Below are 20738 nucleotides of genomic sequence, written 5' to 3' on the forward strand. Positions count from 1 at the left end.
TTTGATGCGTAGAACGAGAGATCAAAGCCGAAAACTATCGAAAGGGTTGCTGAAAGTGAGAAACTTTGAAGGACCCATGACGGGTTTATATAGATATTCCATTCCTTTTCCTTTTGGGGTTTTTTGTTTGAATAATATCATCCATTAGATTAAGTTTCCTTTTTTTTGGGGCTCTGTGTTTCCTTCTTCTTTTTTATTTTCATTTTTTTCTTCGCATATATTAACACGTATAACTCGATCTATACGCGTCTGATCAGATTTAAAATATAGGATTTCTTTAGCGGCAGTACAAAAATAACGCAAACTTAATCCTTTTACTGTTTTACGGCATCGTGTTTCTTTTTTTTTTAATGGAAAATTCTATAACGCGCAAAGGTAGATGAATATGCACGTGTCTAGAATTAAAACATAGTAAATAGGACTTATAATGAACCAAAAACAATTGAAAAACAAAAATATATCTATTAAGGTTGTTTGTGTAGAAAATCTTGAAAAAATCTCAAAATTGATTTTGTGAGTAAGATAACAACCTTTGAAATAAAAGATAAAGACAATGAAGAACTAACAACTTTAGAGTTAAAAGACAAATAAACAATAAGGTGATGATGAATTTGAATAGATATAGATGTGTGTATCTAAAAGGAGTATGAAGAAGACTGAAAAATACCGAGTTTAAGAGAGAAAAGTCGTAAAAAAAAATCCCGAGTGCAATTGTTGGTGAAAGTTTCTCTTTTTTATAAATAAGATAAAGAAAAAATCCCAAAAAACAATAACTTTCAATTTTGACAAAAAATAGTGGACTTTATTTTTTGTCAATAAATATTAAACTTTTTAGGAAAAATCTAAAAAAAAATACTGAAATTTACAATTTTGACAGAAAAATACCGAATTTTGTATTATAAAAAAGATACTGAACATTTTTAATAAATTTAAAAAGTTTAATGTTTACTTGAAAAAATCAAAAGTTTAGTGTTTTTTTATTAAAATTTAAAATATCAATGTTTTTCTGAGATTTTTCTAACTTTTTAACTAACAGTTAATTTTTTAAATGATCCAAAATATACATGAACTTTTCTATTATAAAAAAGATACTGAACCTTTTTAATAAGATATATATCTGAGAGAAAATTCAGTAAAATCCGACATAACGAACCTTGGGTATGAAAGTTTAGGGATTCACACGGGTTGTTGGGTGAATTAATAGAATTCATATTGTATGAGGCTAACACTCATGGAAAATGTGGTGCTTCATTGCTACTTCAAAAGAAACAAGTTATAGTGCGAAGCCATATGGGATTTGATTGTCGCGCGAAGCGACGACCAATATCATGAGATGTGACGGGCGTGAGAGGCACTCCTAGTCATGAGATGTGACTAGGGTTTATGGTTGACTCTATTGTGCGAAGCCATACCTACTTGATTGTCGTGCGATGCGACGGTTAACGTCATGCGATGTGACGGACGTGTGATAACCTGAAAACGGCGTAGAATCGACAGAAGTCGTATGCCGATATTGTGGAATAGACCATGGAGGTGATCCGAAGGATTCGCACTAACCTGAAGATGACACAGGATCGACAGAAGTCTTATGCCGATCAGCGGAGACGTGAGGTCACCTTGGAGGTTAGAGATCTGGCTCTCCCCCGAGTTTAGGCCATGCGGGGGCATGTAAGATTTTGACAAAGCGGGAAGCTGAAACCGTTGTACATCAGACCTTACCGATGATTGAGAAGGTAGGACCAACATCCTAACATTTTGGACGACCATCGGAGCTAGACAACATCCATGACGTGTTCCATGTGTCGATGTTGTGGAGGTACGTAACGGATTCTTCACAGTACTACAACCACAAGAGTTGAAGTTCATAGACACTACGCGATTCCTAGACGAGCCTCTGCAAATCGTGGATCAAAAGGCCAAGAAGGTACGAACGAAGGAAGTGTCACTGGTGAAGGTTTCGTTTGGCGGAGCCAAGGGTTCTTGGACATGATCTGGGAACTCGAGGCGGAGATGCGTAGCAAATTAGCCATATCTCTTTGCTTGAGTGTTGTATGAGTTATATATGACAATTTGTTGTATCAGACTCTACATTTTGGATGGCTATGTGATGATATGAATGTGATGATGATTGGAGCATATCCCACGGATTCCGAATTCGAGGACGAATTCTTTTTAAGGGGGGAGGATTTGTAATACCCCGGTTCCCGAAGAAAAATATTGAATTATTTTCGAGAATAAATAATTAAATAAATGTCGCTAATAATTCGGGAAAGAGGATTGGTCCGGGGCTGACCAGAGTCAGTCAACCGGACCAGATCCATTCCAAGGGAAAGAACGGACGGACCTGAGGAAGGAAAATGCGGACTGGGAGGAGGTCTGGTCCAGAGCTGACCAACTATTGGTCAGCCGGACCAGGACACTCAGTCGGATCAAACAGGAAGAAACAGACTAAGAAAAGAAATAAAAATGGGAAAAACTGAGTTGGTCAGCCGGACCAAGTCTTGGTCAGCTCCGGACCAACTCAGTCAACCGGACCAAGTCTTGGTCAGCGCCGGACCAACGCAGTTTAATCAAATCAAAATGGGAGAACATGAAACCATCAATACTACAAAAAAAAAAAACCTTCATGTACCACGAAACTTGCGACGAGATTTTTCATCCCACACAAAATTGCGACGGAATACGACGGTTTCGCAACGAAATATGGTAAAAACATTGGCACCACGGACAGTCACAAAATCCGTCGCAAATTTGCAACGAAATACGACGAAAATATTGTCGTCGCAACAACAAATATTAATTACGACATAAACTTTAATATGTGATGGAAAATTTAATATTTGCGACGAAATACGATGGAAATTTTCGTAGCAAATATTCATATTATTTTTTAATTTATTTTATTTATTTTCAGAATTTGCGACGGATCTATTCCAGTCAGTTTTTATATCGGTTTTTTATTCGTTTAGGATCTATTCCAATATTGTTCACGTTCTTAGAAAATTTTCCGTTTCTATTTAATTTTTTAAAGTTCAAAGTTTTGTTAGTTTTAAATCTAACAAAAGGATGAGAAATATCCTAAAATACCATATATTTTATCATTGCTATTCAAATTACAACCTACTAAACAAGTTATTAAGTTTAACGAAACTTAAGAGTGAACATGTATAAATAGATGGCATTTTTAAAAATTCCCAAATAATATTTTTATTTGAGATTTTAATTGTTTTCGAATATAATCAGATTCTATTAGAATAATATTGGTGTTAGAATTTTGTAAATTTTTTAGCATTTATAAGTTTTAGGGTTACAAATTAAAATGATTAAAATTTAGTATCTAATTACTAATTATTAACAATAGAAACGTAGGTGCCGTAGCCTTCTATAATGTGGTAAGTTTATAGATCCGTTGAATAGATACAAATCTTATCAAGCGAAGTCTTTTTGGTCATTGGGAACACAAAGTAGAGGCAGTTGGGCTTGGAGGAGGCTACTCAAACTCCGACATCTAGCACGTAACTTCTTGCATTGCAGGATTGGAAATGGGCAGATTTGTAGTTTTTGGTTTGATCGTTGACTCCCCTCGATCGGGGCCTCTAATCGCTACACTGGGTGACTCGGGACCGAGCCATCTTGGGATCCCGCGTCATGTGAAGGTTGCTGATGTGTACTCCTCAACATTAGGGTGGCGCCTTCCGCCGACAAGAAGCGACGCAGTGGATCATGTATATGGCGAGTTACTTGACATCCCGCTTCCTAACCCTTCTGATTGTCAGTGTTGGAACAAATGTGACTCAAGGCCACGTCACATGAGTGGAGACAAATTGTTAGTTCAAATGCGTGATTCAAGGCTAAAGAGGATCAGTTTCCAGATTCTGTAAAAATCTGGCACTATCATATCTTTCCTATTTTTCTTTGCAAGATTAGGATATTCTGATTTGATTTGATTTAGCTAGCAGATTTAGAGATTGATTTGATTTTATTTCTATTATTAAGTTTTTGTTTTCTTTCCTATATATGTAATCGTTTTCTGATGAATAAAATTAGTTGAGTTTCTCAAATTTCTTTGTTCTCTGTTTCTGTGTTTTCTGAAACAGAAGTTTCTGGTTGAATTTGAGTGCTCACTCACCCAGACCGAAGTGCCACTGATCCTTATCTCGGGTCTAACAGTGGTATCACAGCGCCCGTTGATTCTATAGGGATCTGAGGGTTATCAAAGCTGACGATGGATTCGAATTCTCCTCCAGTTTTTGATGGAGAAAACTATCAGATGTGGGCTGTGAAGATGAAGGCATACATGAAGGGTGCAGATCTGTGGGAAACTGTCGAAGAAGACTACGGGGTGACTCCTTTAGGAGCAAATCCGACGCTGAACCAGATGAAGATCTATAGAGATAAGGTAACGAGGAAAGGTAAGGCTATGTCATGCCTCTTTGCCTCGGTACCATCATTTATCTTTACTAAGATCATGAACATGACCAATGCGAAGGAGATGTGGGATTCTCTGAAAGAAGAGTATGAAGGAGATGAGAAGATACGGGGCATGAAGGTTTTAAACCTGCTCCGGGAATTTGAGAGACAGCAGATGAAGCCAAACGAGACAGTAAAGGTTTATGTTGATCGTTTGATCAACAGTGTGAGCAAGATAAGGATCTTGGGCACTGAAATGACTGATGAGAAGATAGTTCAGAAGGTGATGGTGTCTGTTCCAGAGCGTTTTGAAGCCACCCTTGCTTCCTTGGAGAACACTAAGGAGTTGTCACAATTGAAACTACTGAAGTTCTTAGTGCTCTGCAAGCGCAAGAGCAAAGAAGGCTGATGAGAAAGGAGGAGTCAGTTGAGGGAGCGTTGATGGCTAAGGCGAAAACAAAGTGGCCAGAAAAGGAGAAACAGAATCAGAAAACGAAGATGGATGCTACTCATAGCAAGGTAACGTTTTCTGAATCTGAGAAAGATGCTGATCAAGGCTTCTCTGAACCTTGTAAGCATTGTCAAAAGATTGGTCATCCTCATTGGAGATGTTGGAGAAATCCCAACATCAAGTGTCGAGGGTGTGGTAAATCTGGGCACATTGAGCGTTTCTGTAGAAAAGAGAATGCTCAGATCATTGTAGAAGATTCTGGAGAAGTTGAAGAAGAGGTTGAAGATCTGTTTGTGGCATCGTGTTTTGGTTCTGGATCTGTCAAGGATGGATGGTTAGGGGATAGTGGTTGTACTAACCACATGACAAGAGATAGAAGCTCATTCAAGTGGATTAACACGATGTTCAAATCAAAAGTCAGAATTGGAAATGGCGAGTTCATTTTAGTGGAGGGAAAGGGAGATGTCTGGATCAAAGGGTCGGATGGCACGAAGAAACTGCTGACAGGAGTGTTGTATGTGCCAGGGCTACTTCAGAATCTCCTAAGTGTACCTCAGCTGGTGATTAAGGGCTACAAGGTAATCTATGACAAGAATGAGTGTGTTCTATTTAGGATGCCTATGAGAAAGAAGAGGTTCTCATTTTCGATGAAAAATGTGGGATATGATGCATTTGTGAGTCAAGAATCGGAAGATAAGCTCGATGCAAAACTGCAGAAGATATGTCAAAGGCATATCAAGTACATTTGCCTGAGACGAACAAGGAAGTAGTAAGCAAGGATGTCAAGTTTGTTGAGTCTGAAGGATTGAAATGGCAAGACTTCGGTGAGGATGAAGAGCCATTCACTCAAACCGAAGGGCCACTAACAACTGAGCAAACTGAAAATCATGTGCAGAACGCTGACGAGATTATGGAGGTTGAAGACGTTGAATCTGATGATGATGTTCCAGTCAGAGGTACAAGAACACTGCAGAAAGTTTATGGAAGATGCAATGTGGCTATTCTTGAGCCATCTAGCTATGAGGAGGCAAGAAACGACAAGAGTTGGAGAAATGCAATGAAGGAGGAGCTCAAGATGATAGAAAAGAGAGATTTTTTGGATCAAGCTTACAAAATGTGATGAGTTAAATCTGATTCGATATTCAAATAGTGAATGGGATGGTTTTGCAGATGATGTGAAAAGCATTGAAGAACAAGAAGAAGAACAAGAAGCAGTTTTGTTCATTAAGGGGTTGCATGATGGAAGGTTGGAGTGGTTAAGGAGCATGATCGAAGTGTGTGTGATGCCTTTCGTCAAGGAGGAGATTGTTGGAACAAATGTGATTCAAGGCCACGTCACATGAGTGGAGACAAATTGTTAGTTCAAATGCGTGATTCAAGGCTAAAGAGGATCAGTTTCCAGATTCTGTAAAAATCTGACACTATCATATCTTTCCTATTTTTCTTTGCAAGATTAGGATATTCTGATTTGATTTGATTTAGCTAGCAGATTTAGAGGTTGATTTGATTTTATTTCTATTATTAAGTTTTTGTTTTCTTTCCTATATATGTAATCGTTTTCTGATGAATAAAATTAGTTGAGTTTCTCAAATTTCTTTGTTCTCTGTTTCTGTGTTTTCTGAAATAGAAGTTTCTGGTTGAATTTGAGTGCTCACTCACCCACACCGAAGTGCCACTGATCCTTATCTCGTTTCTAACAGTCAGGAGACCTTTTACTGGTCTGATGCTTATCGCCCACTGCTTCTCTATTGTTCTCTACCAGAAAGCGTGGAAGCAACACCGGCTACTCCTTCCGATTGTACCCGGTCGAAGATTGTTTGGTTTACTGGTGCCATATCCAAACACTCGTTCTTAGTTTGGTAGACAGCGAAGAACATATTGCCAACGCGGGACCGCCTCCTCGCTTGGGGTTTGAACGTCTCTGCTTTCTGCTTGTTAAGTGAAGAACATGGTGAATCCTTGGACCACCTTTTTTTCCGTTGTCAATTCTCGGGTCAAATCTGGGCGTGTGTCTTGCGCTCTGTCTTTGCTCTGCCTGGGGGACTGATTGCCTTTTCCGGTCACCTCGATTGGATTGGTCGATGCCAAGGTCAGGTTAATTGCCGATTCATTCTAAAACTTCTCTTCCAAGCCTGCGTTTACTCCATCTGGCGTGAGCGCAACTCAAGGTTGCATGGGGAGCAACCAAAGCCGATTAATATTCTGCTTAAGGAGATCCTATGCATAGTGCGATGCAAACTCTCACTACTGCAATATTCCTACTCCCATTCCCTCTCAGAAAGTCTTCTAGCGCCGTGGTTTCGTCTTTTCGATGTTCTCTCATAAGAACCCTTTAAGCTTTAGTGTTTGAGCTTGATGATTCTGTATCTACTGACATTTTGTGTACATCGGTTTTAATATATGAATACAGTTAACAAAAAAAATGTCTTTTTTTATTGGTAGTACATGAACTTGTATTTTCCAATTCGGTCACCACAAAATTAGTGCACAATAATATCATAAAAACAATACCACCAGTTGCAAACTTTATTACAAAATACCACTTTCCAAGGACAGAAAGGAGACAAAATCTTGGACAAGGAACTAAAAACGTCTCGTGGGCTAATCTAAAAAACGATCAAACAAGAAATCATGGTAACAGAACCAAGAAAAGAAAGACGAGGCCGACCCGAGAAAATAGAAAGCTTGAGGCAGCGCTGTGCAGAGGAACGGAGGGTGAAGGAGAGAAGGAAGAAGGTGACTTCTCCACGACTTGGGGAGACGTGACTAGGATGTCAAATCTCTGTCCGGCGTGACAGTGACCAGGAGCTCCGCAGACTAAGTAGTAACGATCGGGACGTGTGAGGTTAACCACGTCATAACCGGTTTTGTATCTTGCTATGGTGGAAGAGAGGTCGCAGAACTCGAAAGCTAAAGGACTCGCAACTTCTGTCACGTCATGGAAATCCTTGTTGTACTCGAAGACGAGAGAGTCACCCACTTGGAAGTGTCTTGACGTGACCCATGTGTAATAGTCGACACCCGGTGCCCATCCCTCGATCTTGTGCGTTGTTCCCACGCATCCTACGAAGAGAGAAACGGTCACGAGCATGAAGAAACTGATGATCGCGGTCTTTGTTATCGCCATTTTGATGCGTAGAACGAGAGGTCAAAGTCGAAAACTATCGAAAGGGTTGCTGAAAGTGAGAAACTTTGAAGGACCCATGACGGGTTTATATAGATATTCCATTCCTTTTCCTTTTGGGGTTTTTTGTTTGAATAATATCATCCATTAGATTAAGTTTCCTTTTTTTTCGGCTCTGTGTTTCCTTATTCTTTTTTTATTTTCATTTTTTTCTTCGAATATATTAACACGTATAAGTCGATCTATACGCGTCTGATTAGGGTTAAAAATATAGGATATGTTTAGCGGCAGTTCAATACAAAATTACCGAAAAGGGTTCTGAGGGAACCAAATCCTTTTACGGCCTCTTTTAAGCAAAATTCATTCACACGCAAAGGTAGATGAATATGCACGTGGCTAGAACAGAAACAAAGTATGAATAGGGTATTTGACCCGCCAAAATCTTAAGAAATCGTTGACCTTTGTTAACTTTAGAGGTATTTGGTAATTTAACTTGAAAATATATTTAGGTATTATTTGTAAACACATTAAAATATAGTCCATTTTATTTATATCTGGTATTCATCGCCGTTCAAACAAAACTCGAACTTGCAATCCGGATTTTTGACTTCATCAAACTTGTTTTCGTCTTCATTATATAGCGAGTACCCGCATACCGAATATTCCATCCCTTTTAGTGAAACCATGTCAATAATGAACGAAAAAAAATTGAAAAACAAAAATGTATCCAAAATAAAATAAGCAATATAAGAACTAAAACTTTGAATGGAGATGGTTTTTATTTTGAGTTTTTTGTTTTAGTTTTTGGATTTTGGTTTTTACTTTTTTGTTTTTAGATTTTAGATTCTATAATATTTGAAAACTAAAAAAAATAGCTTTTGGTTTTTCATTGATTTTTCCATTAAAATGACTTTTCAAATTTTTAGGAAAAGTAATTTTATAAATGGTATTTTTTTTTAGCTTATAGATTCTAAAAACTCCTAAAAATACAACCATTCAAGACCTGTCTGAATTTTATTATAAGTTAAATTTTTTTCTATAAATTATATTTCACAAATTTCGATATAAAATCATATTTTTGAATTTTGATAAGTTGCTTTTACGAAAATAAATGTCTTTCTGAGAAATTTTCGACGTTTTTACTTCGTCTACTGACTGGTTAAAAAATTTGCAGGCACCTGGATTTAGTCCTGTGATGAAACAACATGGAGTTCAAATAACTCTGGTCCTGTCTACATGAGCGGTCTCTCGACCTGTTCAAGTGAACCCTTGTCTCTGTGTCGCTTTTCTCTAAAAGAAATCGAATCCAATCCGAAATCCTCTCGTCTCTAATCCTTGGATGTTATCACTAGCAACCCAAGTGCGCCAATCAAAATGTACTGCAAAAGAATCATCAACTCAAAGTTCTTAGCTTCGAGGGAGAAGAAGCTGACTGTTAAGGGTTTCGGGTTTTCTGAAAATCGAACCTTTAGGATCGGTTTCTCGGTCATGATGATGGTGACCCAACCGACGTAAGGCAAGAACCTACAAACAAGAGCGGTACACAAGATTAAGGTGTCATATTCCGTGATGAGGAAACTCGGATTTGTAAAGGGTTTTTACCCGACGGCTCTGCCCATGATATGCTTCCGCTGCAACCAATGCTGGCCATAGGCATACAAGGCCCTGTCGTCCATATCGTTGTTGTCCCCTGAAGCCATTTCAGGCAACAAAATCAGAATGTTTTTTTTTGTTTTGCATTTTGTATATGATCTCACTCGGTTTCTCAATGATCGGTGAAGAGTTACTTACCTTTCGTCAGGATATCAGCTTCCCCGGTATCTCTACGCTCGTGAACCTGCCAGAAGAGCATGTCAGAAATTATATGAGCCCAGATTATCGCATGAAAGATCGTATGAACGAGTAATACGATCAAATAGTTTAACTCAGGGAGCATGTCATACACATACCTCGATAACACGATGAACAATGGGAATATCACGTCCCTGGACAATGGCATTGAAGTGAATCAGCAAACTTATTAAACCAGCACCGTAAAAAAAAAATTGAAAACCCAAGTGGAAAAGCGAGATTCTTGAAAGGAGACAGATCGGGAAAAGCTTCCTGGCGATGAAACAAAAAACAAAACCTCAAGGAGTAATTGGACCTTCAACTATGAATCATCTGTTCTTTAGGGAAACTGATAGCTAATGTAGCTCTGTGTCATAAGCATAGAACTAAACAACAGACTTCCATGACATTCAATGTAAGGAAACCAAACTCACATTGATGTTAAACACGACGATTTCCCCGGTACGGATAGGATCCTTGCTCATATGCAGGAACAAAATGTCGCCCTTCAAGATCAACCAAACTCTTATCACAAAATGTAAAAACAAACGGAAATTATATACACAAAGAATGCAAACAACGGTCAATTGAAATTTGACTGACTCTTTGAAATCCAGGCTCCATGCTACCAGAAAGCACAACAACAACAGGTGACTCTGTTCCAGTGATACACATCAGTGCCTTCCATATAATCAACGCTGACGAAACGATCATGCCTGTGGAGCACACACACCTGTTAATCTATGGTAAGGAAATACACTGTATATATATATATATGTATACACCTTCATTTAAGAACTAGCATTCTGACACTAAAACATGTTCTACTGTTTGAAATCGCTTTCATCAGTATCATACAAAGCGATGTCCACCCATTGAAATTCACATTGCAACTGCTCTCTATTTCCGAGAAGATCCACAATTATTGAATCATATTTGATTCCAAATATAAGGTATTTTCACATCCCCACATGAGCCATTGACCCATTTCTATTCCCTTAATCAATCTAATTGCTTCTGAAGAAAACTCAGGAAGCAGAGAAGTAATATGAAATCGGATACTATACGGAGCAAAATACAGATGGGTCAATCCAAATATCTAAACTTCATCACAATTTTTACAGAACAAGAAAAGGGTAACCTCAAAATGAGAAAAATAACAGAAACAAAAACGCATCTCCGTGTAAGAACAGAGACAGAGAGAGAATCAAACCCAAAGTGACGAACTGGGAGAGTGTTTGTCTGATCGGAGTCGATTTGATGGAATCTACAGTTTCTCCGATGAAACCCATGTTTGGTTGCCGTACGATTTGCTCGGCAAATTTAACGATTTGAAGAGATCGATGATTTTCTGGGGAAAGCGTAATGCGTTTGACCGTGGACAAAGGGGAAAGATTTTTCCTTTTTTTTTGTCTCATCAAAAAAATAATGGACCCAATTCTCAGTGTATAGCAGGACGTGGTTGGACCAATATTAATACGCCACGTGTAAATACTCTCACCACGTCACCAAATAAGTTTTTTGAGATTACAGTAATTTCTAGATGCAATGAAATAAGAAGAAATATTAATGATCCGGATATTGGATCATTAACTATAACCGAAAATTATATTTTAGGAGAATGGAGAACAATGTATTTTTTATAACGGTCTCTTTGAAGCCACCGTTAGTAAAGTATGATTGCGTATTTTGGCGATACCTCGTTAAAAACCTTATCAGTAAAACCCAATGGAATAAAACCTGATAAAAAAAGAGTACACTTACACGCTCCCCCTGAACAAGATATCAAAGGTATCGTAAATGATGCATCCTAATATTATGTATATGTTTCTTGAACACCATTGTCGGAAGGGCTTTGGTGAACAGATCTGCTACATTGTCACATGATCGTATATATCTGACTTCAATCTCTTTATTCCTTTCAAGCTCCTAGGTATATGTGAAGAATTTCGGAGGGATATATTTTGTTCTATCACTTTTGATGAGCACACAACATTATTTTCAAATAATATTGTTGGCATCGTCTCGATAGGTACTCTACTGACCTTTTGAATATATTGAGATAATGATTTCAACCATACTGATTCTTGGCTCGTTTCATGTAATGCGATGACCTCGGCATGATTAGTTGATGTAGCAACTAGAGTCTGCTTTTGAGAATGTCAGGCTAACGCAGTTCCATTTATTGTGAAGACGTAGCCTGTTTGTGACCTGTCTTTATATGGGTCTGATAAATAACATGCATCTGCAAAACCAATAATTTCTTGCTTTGTATTTTTAGGGTAAAACAACCCAAGATCAATAGTTCCTTGAAGATAACGAAATATATGTTTAACCCCATTCCAATATCTTCGTGTTGGGGCAGAACTGTATCTTGCTAATAGATTGATAGCAAATGATATATCTGGTCTAGTACAATTTGCAAGATACATAAGACCTCATATTGCACTTAGATACGGTACTTCAGGACCAAGTATCTCTTCATTATCTTCTCGAGGACGAAATCTATCCTTTTCAATGTCCAATGTTCTATTAACCATCGGAGTACTTAGTGGATTTGCTTTATCCATATTGAATCGTTTTAGTACTCATTTTGTATAATTAGATGTAAAAAGATTTCATCTTTCAAATATTCTATGTAACAACCCAAGATTTCAAAAAAAAAAATTGTCTAGACCGAATGGTCCAGAGCCTAGACCGACCGGTTCAGACTGTCGGCAAGAACAAATAAGCACAACGACCACGATTTCTTTTCTAGATTTGACATGAAAACGACCGGTACGCACGAATATCCGACTAGAAAACTAATTTTCCGACCCTATGAACCCTAAGACTCAATTATCTCACTCTAGGTCCAGATTTTAACCATAAATCAGTCTTAATCTGAGCTTCTATTAATCCATCCTCTCTCTTCATCCTCTTCAACTTCAAATCCGAAATTGTCTCTCAAATCTGAAGGATTCACGCTCGAATTGGTTCGTACAGAGCACGAGGAGCATCACTAAGCTTTCCATTCAACACCCAGAACACGAGTTTAACCTAAGGTGAGTGAATTTGAGTTTAATTCGGAAGTCTGTTGACACGGGGTTTGGGTTTTTGTGTGATTTGTGTGAAATTGTTGCTTGATTCTTGTTCTACATGCAATTCTATGAATTTTGGTGAAATACCCATACCAAATCGAGCTTGTTTGTGTGATTTTCGGGAAAATCTGAAATGTAGACCGACCGTCTAAGGGTTAGACTGACCGATCTAGGTCTGCAGAAGAAATCGCAGAATTCTGAGGTTGAAGACGACATCCAGACTGACCGATCCAGAGGCTAGATCGACCGGTCTGGATTGAAATCAGAACGAGACCAAAACCGAAGCGTAGACCGATCAGTCTATAGTTTAGACCGACCGGTCTAGATCAAAATTAGACCGAGACCTAAAATGGTGCCTAGACCGATCGGTCTAGAGTCTAGACCGATCGGTCTGGACGAAAATTAGTCCAATCGGTCTGAGATCAAACCGACCCGGAAAAAAATAGTAATGGAACGCTGAAAATACACCGGGTCAGGGAGAGCAAAATTAGACTAGTCAGGCTCAGTAACAGATAGTTTAATGAAAAATAGGAAAATATAAAAAATAAATAAAAATAAATAAACCGAAAATATGGGTCGGATCGGACCCCATGTAGATTGAACCCAAAATGGATAAACATGTAGGCCTAAAAACCACGGAATGAACCGAACTGGTTTTCGGACGGACCGGGATCAGGTAGATCAAACTGGAGGTACAACTCGGTAATTTAACTTGATAAACGGAAAATAATTATATAGATGGTTATAAGGATAATTAAAAGACTACACAAGTGGAAATGCATGTATAGTAAATAAACTATATAAATGCGTGTGACTGGGATAGCTGTCATGACGTTAATGTAGCGATGATATAATCGCGCCAACGTCTGAATGATAGGACGGTTATGGGCATCCCGATAACTTGCGTAGATAGCCGATTGTAGTTGGTACTATTGCGTGACGAGGAAAATACGGTTCTTGGTAACCGCGCCAACGTTTCTGCTAGCGACAGTGCGAATTCCGGGATATGATTATCCCGAGGATGAGGCATTACACATATCTGAGATTCGGGTAGATTGAGGTCTCTCGAGGAGGTTGTACGGACTTACGCTACCAGGATCAGGCACGAACCTGACAAGTATTTCCGCAGTGGATGGTCGGCGAGGGGGAGTTACATCGATTGACTCTCCCGTTATAGTGGATGGCGTCGGTTGAATCCGACGTCTGCTGAACTCCAGTATTGAGAGGTGACATCAATACCGGAGCAAGGTGACACGCCTAATATTGAGAGGTGACATCGATGCTAGGGTGGGATGATGTGTTCGAGCGGAGAAAAATATAATTATGTCGGATCCAAGTGACTATGGAATAGATGAATTCCGAGGAGAGAGGCGATTGTGGTATGCACATGGGAATATATTACCTACGCATGGGATACGTAGAGACGATTTGACGGACTCTGTCCTGCGACTTGTTGTGACACCTGAATCCTGTATCCCGTATACGAGGTGCACCACATGGACACAAACTAATAAAATAATATAAAACCTAAATACGGGAATTTTAAAAAAAACTTTTCATTCATAAATACACAGCGGAATAATTTAATACAACTTTTAATACCACACGTCCGATCTTAAAAATAGTACAACCATCCAAATGTGAAAACCGTATTCCATAGTTCAAAACATACAATAGAAAATATCCGTACGTGATGCTGCCTCCTCTTCAGTCGCTATCCAATTGCTACTCATGCTCCTCGTTACCTGAAAAAGGTTAATCAATGAGGGCTAAGCACAACTGCTTAGTGAGTAGTCCGGGTTGATCCCGATCATCCCGTTCCCAGCGAGAACAGTGATAAAACAATGACATACAAGAAATAGACAAGTAATAGCAACACGTATTTATATCACATCAATCATAATCACACCCGTATGGAGTCCACCATAGGGTTAGCCATAAACCCTAGTCAAGTCGGCATGACTAGGAGCGCATCACACGTCCGTCACTCGCGTGACGTTGGTCGTCGCATCGTGTGCAACTGCACGTACACAATCGCACGCTTGTCACGTCTCGTGACCACGGATGTCAAGTCCATGACACAACGGAATACAAACATAACCGTATGAAGTCCACCATAGGGTCCAGCCATATACCCTAGTCAAGTCCATGACTAGAAGCGCCTCCACGCCTGTAATACCTCGAAACCCGATTCGAATATTTAATTATTTAAAAATGAATAATGAAATATAGATATCACGAAATCACCAAAGGTGATGGTACAATGTCGGGGAGAGGCACGAGAATTGTCACGTGCGGAAAGTACCGAGAAAGAATGAAGAAAAGGAAAAAAGAAAAAAAAAAGGGGCTAGTCCGGCGGACCAACCGCTCAGTCAGAGTGGGAACAGACGTGCGGACTGGGAGAAGAATTTCAAAAAAAAAAATAAACTGACCCCGGTTCGGCGGACCAGGAAGTTGGTCCGGCAGACCGGGAATAACAGATTCCGCAACTTGTCAACTTGCCACCTTGGGACGCGGAATTCGCCGGATTCTGGGGCCCGCTTGCCGTCCAGCCGCCTCCCACGCCTCGAGGACGTTGCAGGCTCGCCTATGGGCTTCGGCTTGATCCCACGAACTCCCTATCTTGCATCATAAACATCTCCCAAGCTGGGACTTAGGCATTTTCGGACAGAAACAGAGGAAGAAGAAAAAGGGGAGAAAGGGAGAGAAAGGGGACGAACCAGTGCAAGGGGAGCTCGGGGAGACCAAGAGGGACGTGCCCAGACGTGTCCCTAAGTTTCTCACGTCGTGTGGAGCCACGAGGAACGCACACAAGCTCGGACAAACTCAAGAACAAGGTGAGTGGCTTGAGTTGGATTTGTGAGAACTCATTTTCAATGTGTGATGGTCCAAATCGAGATTTCATTGCGTGTTTGAGGTTTAGAACATGTCTAGGGATGTAAAACTATGTTTTAATAGCATTTGGGGGTAACCCCGAATCGAAACGTGTGAGAAAACGCGAAACAGAATTCGGAAATGGCGAAGAAGAAGTTAACTCCCAGTCCCGGTCCGCCGGCACACGGCGAGCAAGAAGAGAGTTCCAGTCCCGGTCCGCCGGACCACACCGTGGTCAGCTCCGGACCGAGACTGGAACAATACACGCGTAGTCAGCCAGACCAGGGAAAGCACGGCGGACCGAGAGAATAACACGTCTGGTTCCGGGCTGACCAGTCCTGGTCCGCCGGACCAGACGTGTCGGAGTAAAGGACACCGGCTGACCGAGAAGGAACGGACCAAAGGGGAAAGAGCCGTCTGGTCCGGGGCTGACCAGTCCTGGTCCGCCAGACCAGACGTACTCCGACAGCACGGACTCCGCATGACCAAGAACCGGACCGAGAGAGGGGAAGAACAGACTGGTCCGGGGCTGACCAATCCTAGTCCACCGGACCAGGCTTGTTTCTCTCTCGGATCAACTGACCAAAAGACGAGGCGGACCAGGGGAGAAGGAATGGTAACCGCGCCAACGCTACAGGCGCAGGAGACGCGCACGATCGCATGCGATGCGATGGCCAACGTCACGCGAGTGACGGGCGTGGATTCGCCCCTGGTCATGGACTTGACCACGGTATACGGCTAAGCCCTATGGTGGACTCCATACGGGCGTGATTGTGATTGTTATTTACGTGCTTACTGTGTTTTACTTATTGCATGTGTTTTTATGGAAATGTCGACTGTACCGTTCTCGTTGGGAACAGGATTTCCGGGTTCAACCCGGGCTACTCACTAAGCAGTTGTGCTTAGCCCTCGTGGTTTACATTTTTCAAATCACGAGGATTACGCCTAGCGCATCCGGCAGACGACGACCTGAGAGAGGCAGCATCATGTACGGGATTTACATTTTGGGAGACGAGACTTGTATTTCCCGCATTTTGTACGGTTAAATTATAACTATTCGGACATGTGTTATTTTGCGATACTGATCGCCTGTTGTATTTTCCGCTGCTTACTCTGGTTTATTTAAAATGTTTTTTTGGATTTCGTATTTTTGCTTCCGCATTATTATTATTTTATTACTATTGTCCATGTGGCACAACCCGTATACTGTACACGGATTACGGGTGTCACAACGCCCGTCAAGTCCATGGCGTTTGCCATGTCAAGTCCATGATACAATGGAAAGTGTTGGGTTTTCCTGGGATCTCATGAGCGAATCCTATTCCTAAGAGATCGATACTAGGGTTTGCACGGCGGATATAAAACAAAAATTTGAAAGAAACCCTAGAATCATGCATGCATGCTTACGTAGAATCGTTAGAACGCTTATCTCAATCGATCCGGGGCCTGTTTCAATTGATCCGTTCGTCCGATCACTCAAGATAGGAAGATTACCTCGTCCTCTACATGTATCCACACTTTGGGATGAATTCCAACGATTGGAACTTGTTTGCTAGGACCCGAATCAACTATATGGTATGATGCTTCGAGAAAACGAGACTTGGAAACTCTTGGACCTTTTGGATCTCACCAAAAGTTATCAAAAGTCTGCTCCAGATGGCTCTCAAAATCTCTTGCTTTAATTAGGGTTTTAATCTCCTTCTTATAAGGTGATTTAACCCTAATTCGGTCTAATTTTTGAAAACCCGAAAGCCGGAACGGACGGTCCATGAATGCACGTGGACCGTCAATTCCAGCAAGCCAGAACAGATGGTCTGCCTACGTGGACCGTCCGTTCTAGACAAGACAGAACGGACGGTCTGCCTTCTGTGGACCGTCGGGGCTGGACCTGGCGGGCGAACCGTCGGGTCTGGCCCTTTCGGTCCATCCATTCCAGCCCCTTTCGTCTCGGTTTTTCCGTTATTTTCTCGTGTTTTTGTCTGAAATCTCTATTTCGGATATACAAGTCATAGGCGGTCTTGATAACTCCTAATTCTCTCTATATTTCCAGGACGTTTTTATAAGATTTAGACGAGGATCACATTCATTTGTAGGCATTATAGGCGTGTTAGGCTACGAAACTCGGTTTGGTTGTGTTTTTATAGGATTACGGGTCTTGGATAAGATTTGGACCGAAACAGGAGCGATCTGGAGCTAAAAGGATGAAATGCGTCAAGGACTCCCTATCTTAACTCGGCCAGAGTCAACTGTGGAAAGTGGGCCGAGTCAACATACTGAAGATGGTTCATTCCAAACCTGTTACGAAGAGTCCGAGTCAGAACGTCCGAGTCAACATACCCGAGTCAGAATGCCCGAGTCAGAAAGCTGGGGTGGGTCGAAACTGTTTAGATCCCGTTTTGACTCGGTCGAGTTAGAGTTTTGACTCGGTCCGAGTCAAAATCTAGAAAAAGCCCAGATTCGAATTTTCAGAATTTGAACGGGAGTAGGACTTCGGGAGCGTTGCATAGGGTTTATAAAAAGAGCCTACAGACGTCCAAGAGGAGCGGACAGATTTTATACAGACTTTGGAGAGCTTTGGTGAGAGAAATAGGAGTTTACGGGATTTCGGGAAGAAGAAGGAGAGTTGGAACGTGAAGATCGCTTGTTGTCGACGTGAGCCTTTCTTCTCCCTCTTTTATTTCTGTTTTCGGTTTTATTCTGTGTTTTTCCATGAACCGTGAGTGTGACGCCCGAAACCCGCATCCCGCAATATGAGTTGCGTCACATGGACAACTAAAATAAAAACTCAATTTCTGAAAATCCGCAGGAATTTAAAACTTTTCTTTTCAGAGTTAGCGGAAGGAAAACATTCATACATACATATACGGTACATTATCCCAGAGATAATTATACATAAACAGTGGTAGTGATGAAATTATTACAAACCGTAAAAGTCTACCACCGACATAACACAAAACCATAGGAAATAATTATACATGATCAAACGGCATGTCGCCCAAGTCTCTGACGTCCGCTCCTCGGCTACGGCTGCTCGCGACCTGAAATATTGCGTAACAACGTCCTAAGGCCCGTCGGACCAGGCTCAGAGAAACTCGGAGAAATTTTCCCGTTCGTCGGGAAAAAGGAAACGGCCGACGGGCTTGGCCCGGGCCTGACTAGACTTGACCGTGGACAAACCAACCCCCACCAGAGGATAAGAGAAAAAGGAAACGGCCAACGGGGTTGGCCCGGGCCTGACCAGACTTGACCGTGGACAAACCAACCCCCACCTGAGGATAAGACTTCGCGATTGGGATCAATCGAACCGAGTTCCGTCAGAACGTTGCGTAGCGTAGTGAGATGTGCGATATTGAAATACGAGTGATCGTAATGTGATTGTATGCGGGTAGAATTTGCATGGCGTTAAACGGTAGCTCGGTAGGGGCCGGGTACCGTGATACGTATGGTTGTACTATGGGGATGTTGCACGTTGTGTGCCATGTGTGTAGCTTGCTCGTGCGTACGAGTTAAGCGGGATTGTGTTTGTGGATGGTTGTGGAGTCAACCATCACCGTCATGGACTTGATGGGCGTTTGAGACGCGTTTTAGTCGTGTGCGAGACGACGACCAATGTCATGGATTTGACGGGCGTGGACTCGCACCTAGTCATGGACTTGACTAAAGAATATTGCTGGACCCTATGGTGGACTCCATATGGGCATGATTGTATTCCCGTTGTGTCATGGACTTGACATCGGTAGTCACGAGAGTGACAGGCGCAGGAGACGCGCACGATCGCATGCGATGCGATGGCCAACGGCACGGGAATGACGGGGTGGATTCGCCCCTGGTCATGGACTTGACCACGGTATACGGCTAAGCCCTATGGTGGACTCCATACGGGCGTGATTGTGATTGTTATTTACGTGCTTACTGTGTTTTACTTATTGCATGTGTTTTTATGGAAATGTCGACTGTACCGTTCTCGTTGGGAACGGGATTTTTGGGTTCAACCCGGGCTACTCACTAAGCAGTTGTGCTTAGCCCTCGTGGTTTACATTTTTCAAATCACGAGGATTACGCCTAGCGCATCCGGCAGACGACGACCTGAGAGAGGCAGCATCATGTACGGGATTTACATTTTGGGTTACGAGATCTGTATTTCCCGCATTTTGTACGGCTAAATTATAACTATTCGGACATGTGTTATTTTGCGATACTGATCGCCTGTTGTATTTTCCGCTGCTTACTCTGGTTTATTTAAAATGTTTTTTTGGATTTCGTATTTTTGCTTCCGCATTATTATTATTTTATTACTATTGTCCATGTGGCACAACCCGTATACTGTACACGGATTACGGGTGTCACAACGCCCGTCAAGTCCATGGCGTTTGCCATGTCAAGTCCATGATACAATGGAAAGTGTTGGGTTTTCCTGGGATCTCATGAGCGAATCCTATTCCTAAGAGATCGATACTAGGGTTTGCACGGCGGATATAAAACAAAAATTTGAAAGAAACCCTAGAATCATGCATGCATGCTTACGTAGAATCGTTAGAACGCTTATCTCAATCGATCCGGGGCCTGTTTCAATTGATCCGTTCGTCCGATCACTCAAGATAGGAAGATTACCTCGTCCTCTACATGTATCCACACTTTGGGATGAATTCCAACGATTGGAACTTGTTTGCTAGGACCCGAATCAACTATATGGTATGATGCTTCGAGAAAACGAGACTTGGAAACTCTTGGACCTTTTGGATCTCACCAAAAGTTATCAAAAGTCTGCTCCAGATGGCTCTCAAAATCTCTTGCTTTAATTAGGGTTTTAATCTCCTTCTTATAAGGTGATTTAACCCTAATTCGGTCTAATTTTTGAAAACCCGAAAGCCGGAACGGACGGCACATGAATGCACGTGGACCGTCAATTCCAGCAAGCCAGAACAGATGGTCTGCCTACGTGGACCGTCCGGTCTAGACAAGACAGAAC

General features: G+C 41.3%; 3 protein-coding genes across 3 annotated transcripts; 1 reads left to right on the forward strand and 2 right to left on the reverse strand.

Moving 5' to 3' along the window:
* Positions 1 to 4225: 4225 nt before the first annotated feature.
* On the forward strand, positions 4226 to 4819 carry LOC104815425. Its single transcript, XM_010543806.1, has one exon. The coding sequence runs from the start codon at positions 4226 to 4228 to the stop codon at positions 4817 to 4819; it is 594 nt and encodes a 197-aa protein (XP_010542108.1).
* A 2671-nt stretch (positions 4820 to 7490) lies between these two features.
* Positions 7491 to 7988, reverse strand: LOC104815426 (mavicyanin-like). Its single transcript, XM_010543807.1, has one exon. It carries the CDS (start codon positions 7986 to 7988, stop codon positions 7491 to 7493), a length of 498 nt encoding a protein of 165 aa, XP_010542109.1.
* Positions 7989 to 9101: 1113 nt separating this feature from the next.
* On the reverse strand, positions 9102 to 11223 carry LOC104815265 (signal peptidase complex catalytic subunit SEC11A-like). The gene is made up of 8 exons (XM_010543601.2): positions 11029 to 11223; positions 10419 to 10531; positions 10250 to 10321; positions 9935 to 9970; positions 9777 to 9822; positions 9588 to 9675; positions 9452 to 9509; positions 9102 to 9364 (listed from the first exon to the last, which is right to left on the reverse strand). Exons 1-8 carry the CDS (start codon positions 11105 to 11107, stop codon positions 9314 to 9316), a joined length of 543 nt encoding a protein of 180 aa, XP_010541903.1. The 5' UTR covers positions 11108 to 11223; the 3' UTR covers positions 9102 to 9313.
* Between the last annotated feature and the right edge of the window lie 9515 nt (positions 11224 to 20738).

The sequence above is a fragment of the Tarenaya hassleriana genome, unplaced genomic scaffold (genome assembly GCF_000463585.1).
Source record: "Tarenaya hassleriana unplaced genomic scaffold, ASM46358v1 Cleome23, whole genome shotgun sequence".
Taxonomy (NCBI): domain Eukaryota; kingdom Viridiplantae; phylum Streptophyta; class Magnoliopsida; order Brassicales; family Cleomaceae; genus Tarenaya; species Tarenaya hassleriana.

What these genes read in the sequence shown, in the direction of transcription:
- LOC104815425 (XM_010543806.1), top strand. Translation starts at nt 4,226, where the DNA reads ATGGATTCGAATTCTCCTCCAGTTTTTGATGGAGAAAACTATCAGATG.
- LOC104815426 (XM_010543807.1), bottom strand. Translation starts at nt 7,988, where the DNA reads ATGGCGATAACAAAGACCGCGATCATCAGTTTCTTCATGCTCGTGACC.
- LOC104815265 (XM_010543601.2), bottom strand. Translation starts at nt 11,107, where the DNA reads ATGGGTTTCATCGGAGAAACTGTAGATTCCATCAAATCGACTCCGATC. An exon ending in TCGTCGTGTTTAACATCAAT is followed by an intron (nt 9,971 to 10,249) that starts GTGAGTTTGGTT and finishes GCCATTGTCCAG; the next exon opens with GGACGTGATATTCCCATTGT. An exon ending in CCGAGAAACCGATCCTAAAG is followed by an intron (nt 9,365 to 9,451) that starts GTTCGATTTTCA and finishes ATTCTTTTGCAG; the next exon opens with TACATTTTGATTGGCGCACT.